At 39.9% G+C, this 8,151-nt stretch overlaps 2 protein-coding genes across 2 annotated transcripts in view; both read left to right on the top strand.

Annotated features, from left to right (window-relative positions):
• The window catches only part of LOC116399728 (neuroblast differentiation-associated protein AHNAK), an 8,495-nt gene extending 6,215 nt beyond the window's left edge, over positions 1–2,280 (top strand). Inside the window, exons 6-8 of the mRNA XM_031877109.1 lie at positions 83–536; positions 1,302–1,537; positions 2,273–2,280. Coding sequence (XP_031732969.1) covers positions 83–536; positions 1,302–1,537; positions 2,273–2,280 — 698 coding nt within the window. The remainder of the gene's footprint in view (positions 1–82; positions 537–1,301; positions 1,538–2,272) is intronic.
• Positions 2,281–3,432: 1,152 nt separating this feature from the next.
• Positions 3,433–7,736, top strand: mrpl4 (mitochondrial ribosomal protein L4). The gene is made up of 9 exons (XM_031877123.1): positions 3,433–3,480; positions 4,092–4,173; positions 4,939–5,110; positions 5,224–5,275; positions 5,598–5,715; positions 6,116–6,222; positions 6,502–6,611; positions 6,693–6,766; positions 7,036–7,736. Exons 1-9 carry the CDS (start codon positions 3,433–3,435, stop codon positions 7,179–7,181), a joined length of 909 nt encoding a protein of 302 aa, XP_031732983.1. The 3' UTR covers positions 7,182–7,736.
• The last annotated feature ends 415 nt before the right edge of the window (positions 7,737–8,151 follow it).

Here is an 8,151-nt window from a genome sequence, read left to right as displayed (position 1 = left end):
AAAATGCCAGAGCTTCATTCTCCAGACTGGGATCTTAAAGCTCCCTCCGGCAAATTGAAAATGCCTAAATTCAATCTTTCAGGTCCAAAGGGACCAAATATGGATATAAACGCTGATCTTAAAGCTCCAAAGATAAAGGGCGGAATTGATGCCCCTGACTTGGACTTTCCTAAAATGGGCTTTAAAGCTCCCAAAATGCCACATTTGAAAATGCCTGAAGTTAATCTACCAAACCTAAAAGGACCTGAGATTGATGGAAACTTCAATGGCCCAGACATCGACATCAATGCACCCAACATCAACCTTAAAGGGCCCAAAAGTGACTTTGAAATGCCAGATGTTGGTTTTGGCAGCCCATCTGGAAAATTAAAAAAGCCACATTTGAAAATGCCTGATGTGGGGTTTTCTAGTCCAACGTTAGATGGCCCAAACTTTGACTTCAAGTCACCAGATTTTAATCTCAAAGCTCCAAAATTGAAAGGTGGAATCAATGCCCCCAAATTTGGATTACCGAAAATGGACCTTCAAGCTCCCAAGTTAGATATGGACACTCCAGATGTCAACATTGGTTTCCCTGATGTAAATTTCAAAAAGCCGAAGATCAGAATGCCAAAGGGCCCCAATGTTGACATAAATGGGGACCTACAGGGGCCTGACTTAAATATTCCAAATGTAGATGTCAATGGTCCAAAAGGAACATTTAAAATGCCAAGTGTAAATACACCAGACCTCAGTCTCTCTGGACCGAAGGCAAAACTACCAGATATGAATCTTTCAGGACATAAGATGAAATCCCATGGTCTAAATATGCCAGATTTACATTTGCCGGATACCAGTTTCAAAGCTCCCAAGTTAGACCTCAATACTAAACGTCCTGATTTAGGGATACATGGTAACTTAGGACGACCTGACGTGAACTTTACTGCCCCTAATGTCAGAGGAGGAATGAGAGGTCCAAACTTTGACATGAATGTTCCCTCAGGAAACTTCCAGGGTCCTCAAACTGGTTATGATTTGGAAAACACAAACTTCAAACTCCCTTCCTTGAAGATGCCTCAGTTTGTAGGTCCAGATATTAACAGGCAAGGGTCTGATATTGACTTTGGTGGATCTCTGAGACCAAGAAATCTGGATTTTTCTCCTCCAAATGCAAAACTGAATATGAAACCACAACAGTTGAGAGGGGATTTCACAGGTCCAAATGTTACTGCTCAAAACATGCCAAAAGTGGCAATGCGGAATCCACAGATGCATCTCAGATCTCCAGATCTTAACATTGATGATTTTTCAACCAATTTCAGAGAACCTTCTTATAGGAACCGCAGATCAGATATCCCAGGGGTTAACATGAGAATGCCCGACCTGAACGTAGATGGAGATGTCAGACTTCGTCACACTGATAGACATCCAACTACGCACAACGTGAGGTCCAGCTACCCTCAGGTGGATGCTGGTTTCGGCCACCACGTAGATTTCCACCGTCCAGATCTCAACATTGATGATTTCACAGGAAGGGAACATGTGCTTAGATCAAGAGGTACAAAACCTGACTTCCAGGCACCACATGGCTATAGACAGGCGATCACCCCGCCAGGTGTTAACACTGACATGAGGGACCCCAGACGAACCAATAGAATGCCTCCTGGTGGCACTGATGTGTATTCAAGGCAACACAGATCAATGCAGCAGATACCAAACGTACATTTGACACATTTATCTCAAGATCCAAGAATTAGAGTCCCTGACAGTTCAGACGCATACTTCGGCACTGTTTTTCCCAACCAAGCACAAAATCAAAGAATGCCAAACAACAAATATAACACGCTTGGGGGTCCTGACTTTCGTCCACGAAACATGGACCTTGAAGTCCCAGCAAGAAGTTACCAAAAAGGGGGAACTTTGTTTTTGTCTGACCTCATGTAGGTTTTAAAGCACTAATGCTTCCATAAGCAGAACCATACCTTTCTTTTATTGTTCTTTTCATATTATGTTTGTATGTTGTGACTTATGCTGTTGTATGTTTATTTGATGACTTATGTAGTTTTAAAATGTGTCACTGACTTTCTCCTTTATTTAAGTTTGTTTATAAAGCCGATCTTGTTGCTTCGTAATGATGAAGCCTACTTTACGATGCAGCACTTGTTTTATATGTAAATTGATTCTTTTTCCACATTTTGTAATTCCTACTTTGTTGTATTTCACAAGAAGGTGTTATTTCTATCTACATTTAAGTTAAGTTTTGACACCAACAATCTCCTAATTTTATTTTCAGCTTACTGATGATGTTATTACTCAAGGAGGAAATGTGTTGATTTTTTTGGGTACTATTACAAGATCAAAAGATGTAACTATGTAAATATCCAAAGTTGTGTATATGTTTATATTATACTGCATGTCTATAATTTTGAAACTCAATTTATTTTATATTCATTGGAGATATACAGTATATAGATGAGTTTATATATTTTTTATAACCATTTGTGCTTCAACAGAGTTTTGCTTCAACATTTTAAAGCAATATTATAATGATAATTACATTATTTGAGTTGACTATATATTCTAAATTTTAAAACCTGACCAGCTGTTTTAGAGATGACCATGAAGCTGTTAAAATGGGTTATTATGGGCGCAGCATATATCATTTTATTATTTTGTATGAAATAATAAACACAAAAGAATTGTATATTATTTGTTTCCTGATTCATATCTTCAAGTACTCATTATAGGATGGCCCACGTCAGGAACATATACAGTACATCATTGGATTATAATGATTTATGCATTATTGTGTTCATCGTTGCAGAGGATAAAGGTGGCTTTTAAAAAAAATACCTTACATATATACTGCTAGGTAACATAACCTATAATAATACATCATAATTTCTAAGTTGATTTATATTTTAAATCACCAAAATAACTATAGCTGTCAGACAAATGTAGTGCAGTCAAAAGTGCAATAGTTATCTATGAAATGTATTGGAATAGAAGTAGAAAGTGGCAATAAATGGAAATACTCAGGTAAATTACAAGTACCTTAAATGTTCACTTAAATACAGTACTTGAGTGAATTTACTTACATTCCACCACTAACAATAACTAGTTTAAATGTCAATGTAGGCCTGTGAGTGTTGTATTAAGATAGACTTAAATAATATCCTTTAAGAAACATGTTATTTGAAATCTGCATCATTGTTTTTGAACAGTCTTGGCTGACGTTTTTACCTCCAGCCACTAGGGGCCGCAGCCGTTGTCACGACTGTGCCCGGTCTACGTCATCAACACGCGCCGACACACCACCACACGGAAAAAAACGCGACCGCGACCTTTTCAGTGCTTCAAAACGGCTCGAGTTCGTTTATAATGTGCATTTAATAATGATTTAAGATGTTTTAAGTGTATTTGTGAGACTTTTATAAATACAACAGACCCGAAATGCTTCGTTGTACGCTGGTGGTTTGCGGCAGAGGAGTCGTTAAAAGGGTGAGTAATACGTTTAATCAGCTGAATAAGACGTTACACTCATGTTTAATAATCACAAACCTATGTGACATCTGATTTTAAGTGATAAACAGAGTGGAATATGAACAAGAAGAACGGACTGAATCTTTTAATCTCATGTTAAATATTTAGACTAAAACCCTGAAATATTAACTTATATTTAGTCATTTCTATGAATCAGTTACATCATTTTGAATCACTTATTTTTTATTAATTGATGACGTATTTCTCTTAAGCGCTATATAACTATAGTTTAGTGCTGAACAAATGAAATGTCTCCTGCACACGTTCCTCTTCACTTGCATTCAGAGATATTAGAAAACAATGTTTTGGTCCATAGACCTTCATCAGGTTAAATATATGTTCTATATGGATTCTCCTGCACACCTGTCAACCTACAGGTGTGTGTTTGATAGTTAGACAAAGTAAACAAGACACCACTCTTAGATCCAGATGTCGTCCTATGTAAAACATTTTAAATATATATTTATAGTAGATTGATGCAGTATTATCAGGTCCTTCTGAATGTTATCAGATTTCTACTTGTGGTGTGTTTTTTAATCTGCTCCACTAACTAGTTGTCTGCTCCTCAGCTCGCCTCGTCGTTCTGCAGTGAGAGCGCTCTGCCTCCCAATCTGCTGCTGCCGACCAACCTGGTGGATCCTTCCAGACTAAGTGGGTTGAAACTGCTGTAAATGTGGATTCAGTCTGAACGTGTCAGCTGCGTGTTGTTGTTTCACTTGATATTTTAATATCTTCACATTAATTTGATCCTAACAATCAAATATTGTGTTTTGTCCAGAACAGTTTTTGTCTTTGAATTCAGATTTTATATCTAGAAGCTGTTCTCCTGTGAGATCAGACTCATCTCAACTGTTCATGTAGATCCTCACTAGACAACAACAGTAGCTGCTCTTCCTGTGGTCCACATAATGTATTTACTGCACTGAAGAGCTGACGTCCACACGAACAAGACTCACCATCGACACTCAGACTAAAACAACACAATCATTGAAACCCTGTCTCGTACAACAAATAGTTCTGCATCAACACCTCTAAGAGGTCTGATCACTCAGCGCCTCTAATTACAAATAGATAAGCTTAGATAGCTCTGTACATCGATCAAAACGTTTGGTTGCACCATCTGTTGAATAAATAAATATCTCAACATTTTATTAATAAACTACTTTGCATGGTCAGAAATCCTGTTATGGAATCAAACGTCACCATTGCTCAATAACTCACTGTTCTCTGTAATGAGTTTACGATATTTCCTTCAAATGCTCGTTCCCTTCAGAAGGAATCTCTGACTCATCGATCTACGGATGTTTAACCTCTTAAGTCTTTATTTATGGGAGGCAGATCTGAAATCTTTCAGACTAGACGCTGATCCGTAGTTGCAGCCCCGTCTGACTGTCTGTGTCGTGTCTCCTCCTGCAGAGCGGCCTCCTCCTCCTGCAGACTGCTCACTGCCTCTCCTGAGGAAGTGCGACGCCGTCGTTCCCGCTCATCGGAGCGCCGTCCAGGCGTGGGTGGAGACTCTGGAGAGGCGGGACGGCGAGCCGCTGGGTTTGGCTGAGCTCCACCCGGATGTCTTCGCGGTGCCTCCGAGGTAATCTTTCACCCGGAGAGTGTTGTTAGTTTCTAATGAAACAACAACTCTAACCTTTACATCCCGCCACTAAAGGGAAGTCTCAGTTAATCCGTGTGTTTGTTTCCTCTCAGGCTCGATATTCTCCACCAGGTGGAAATATGGCAGAAAAACTTCAAGAGAGTTGTGAGTTAGATTCACTCATTTCTAAAGGTCATTTGTTTATGTTCAGGCTTCAGCTTCCACTCCATATTTATAAGAATAATGTATTATTATTATTATTATTATTTGCTTTTATGAAACTACATTTTCAATGAAACAAAGACAGAAAGAAATTACCTGTAATTGTTCATTCATGTCTGACTGCTACAGTGTAATACCTACTGCATTCTGTCCAGTTTATCAATATTCATAAAGATAATATCCACGTCACTAACAGTCGTTTTAATATCCACGTCACTAACGGTCGTTTTAATATCCACGTCACTAACGGTCGTTTTGATCTCAGAGCCACGCCAACACAAAGATCAGGTCAGAGGTCAGAGGTGGAGGCAGGAAACCATGGAACCAGAAAGGAAGTGGACGAGCTCGCCATGGAAGCATCCGATCCCCGATATGGAAAGGAGGTGACTGTGGTTCTTTATTCATCAGCTAAATGTCAGCTGTTTTTTACTTTTTTCATGAGCTTTTTTGGACATACTCTATCTTTTTTTATTATTATTTCGACATACCACACATACTGTATTATCAGTATTTCGACATACTATACTGCAACCAATGAGTAGTCGTGTCACCTTTCTAATTCTAGTGAAGTGATTCACAGGGTGGGATATGCAGCGCTGTCCTCAAGAACGTCCAAATGCTAAAATCAACAAAATCTGTATCTGTTGTGTAAATCTCTTCATCGTTAGAAACTACATTAAATAACGAGCTGCTCTTCTTCCTGCAATCGTTTCATCTGGAGTGATTCTCAGGTTGTTTCTCAGCGGGAGTCTGAGTTGACGTGTTGGTGTGTTTCTCTCTCAGGCGGGGTCGCCAAAGGACCCAGAGGGCCGACCGGCTACTACTACATGTTACCCATGAAGGTTCGGGTTCAAGGACTCAAAGTGGCTCTGAGCTCCAAGATGGCGCAGGTACATCAGACCCGTGGACTTGATGCGTCGTCGTGTCTTTACTGTTCTTGGGGCTATTTCTGCTAACCCTAAAAACCCCATCTAGAAAAAAGTAATTCAATATCCAACATCGGGAAACACAACAACATGTTGTGGATGTTTTGTCTTTCACGACAAAGAAAAGCATTTGAGAAGCTGGAACCAGTGAACGTTTTGCACTTTTGAGTCATAAAAATAACACAAAAATAACTGCTAATCAAGTGTTCTGATTATTTTGGTGCTGTTTTTTTGTTGTTGCAGGACTACCTTCACATCGTGGACTCTTTGAACATCCCCACACCCGACCCTCAGTACCTGCTGGACCTCATCAGAGAGAAACACTGGGGAGAGTCGGTGCTAATAGTCGATGTGTGAGTATCATCAGCTCGGCTTAAGAACAAACTTTACTTTTGTGCTTTGCTGAGTGCTGACGATGTTGTTGCTGCTTTCAGATGTGAAGAGTTTCCTGAAAACATCCTTCAGGCAACGGCAAGTTTGAAGACGGTGAACATTATTCCAGCAATCGGTGAGTTATTTCTCTCTGATGTCACACAAGCTGTGGAGCCACAACCGTGACGCTACTTTTTGGTATTTTATTGGTAGTGAGTTGCATTGGTACTGAAAGTTCCACTGAAAACAGTCTGCAAGGAGAGCGTGACCTCCATGTAATGTGCAAACTAAGATGAGAAGATCACTTTCTTCTGGACGTCATTATGTAAGAAGTTGGCAGCTGCATCAACCTTTTTCAGGACAGCCTTAGAAGACTTAAGTTTTATTTCCTCTGTTCTCTGTCAGGACTGAACGTCCACAGCATGCTGAAACACGAAGCCGTCGTCCTCACTCTGGAAACACTGAAGTTTCTGGAGGACAAGCTGCTTTGGCACGACCAGCGCTACACCCCTCTGTACCCGTACAAGCTGCCCTACCAAGACGTCCCGTAGAAGACACAAGATCGCCTGTAATATATTCTGTATGTGTTTTATTATGTTAAATGTTTAAATCATCAATAAATAACACCATTTATACAAAAAACAATCGGTACAAGTATCTAAAATTCATAGTTCCTGATCTTCACACAGAGGGCCGAGCTCTTCTTCTCTGTCGGCACGATGTACGTGTTCGGCACGTAAAGCCTCCGAGGTTTAGGCTGCAGCACAGAACAAGACGTAGTTTAATGCAACGTGAATATGGATCCCTTATGAAAAGGTATTTTTCTATGGCTCACCGTGTGAGATGAAGCTGGAGGGACAGACGTTTTCCTAAAAAAACAAAAAGTAAATTTGTTCAAGAAAACATACAAAAACATTTTGAAGCAACTTCTGACGACCAACTTGTGTTGCTGCAACAATCTAATTCAACAGTTGATGAGCAAGCCAACCTTAAAGCGAGTTAGGCTAACAGTTAGCAGTCAAACAGGCAGTAAATATCAATGTTAGCTAGTTGGAGGCCTTTAACTGGTGTGTTCATGACGATAACATCACTGGATACGGTGTTTAGTTGTTGACTACAGGTAGGGAACGCAGCACCAAGACAACAGCTGTTGGACCAACTCGCTTAATGAACTTTGAAAGTTTCAAAGTTGTAAAATGAGTTCAGTTAAAAATTAAAAAGAGGAAAACATTGTGCATCAACTCTGACTGATGTTTGAGGACGGAGCACCATGGTGTGAACACAGAGTCCTCCTCTGGTCCACCAGAGTCCTGATCTCTGTCCTGCTGTCCGCCTGTCGAGCAGCTGGATCCTGGATGATGATAATAAACCTAAAAATAACTGAACATGCGACAATAACGCCCCGTTTCTCCTCTAAATCCCTTTTTTAAACAGTTTTTAACAAAAGCTTTGGATTAAATCTTGAAGCCATGAAGGACAATACCAAACGTTTTATTGTAGCGGTCACTTTCTACTGACTAA

The sequence above is a fragment of the Anarrhichthys ocellatus genome, unplaced genomic scaffold (assembly GCF_004355925.1).
Source record: "Anarrhichthys ocellatus isolate YVR2014 unplaced genomic scaffold, GSC_Weel_1.0 scaffold126, whole genome shotgun sequence".
In the NCBI taxonomy this organism is placed as follows: Eukaryota; Metazoa; Chordata; class Actinopteri; order Perciformes; family Anarhichadidae; genus Anarrhichthys; species Anarrhichthys ocellatus.
Note: the sequence above shows the minus strand (reverse complement) of the source record. Positions and strands in the feature narration are given on the sequence as shown.

Coding starts and splice junctions, on each gene's coding strand:
- mrpl4 (XM_031877123.1), top strand. CDS start 3,433: ATGCTTCGTTGTACGCTGGTGGTTTGCGGCAGAGGAGTCGTTAAAAGG. Junction 4,174..4,938: donor GGTGGATCCTTCCAGACTAA/GTGGGTTGAAAC, acceptor CTCCTCCTGCAG/AGCGGCCTCCTCCTCCTGCA. Junction 5,716..6,115: donor ATCCCCGATATGGAAAGGAG/GTGACTGTGGTT, acceptor TTTCTCTCTCAG/GCGGGGTCGCCAAAGGACCC.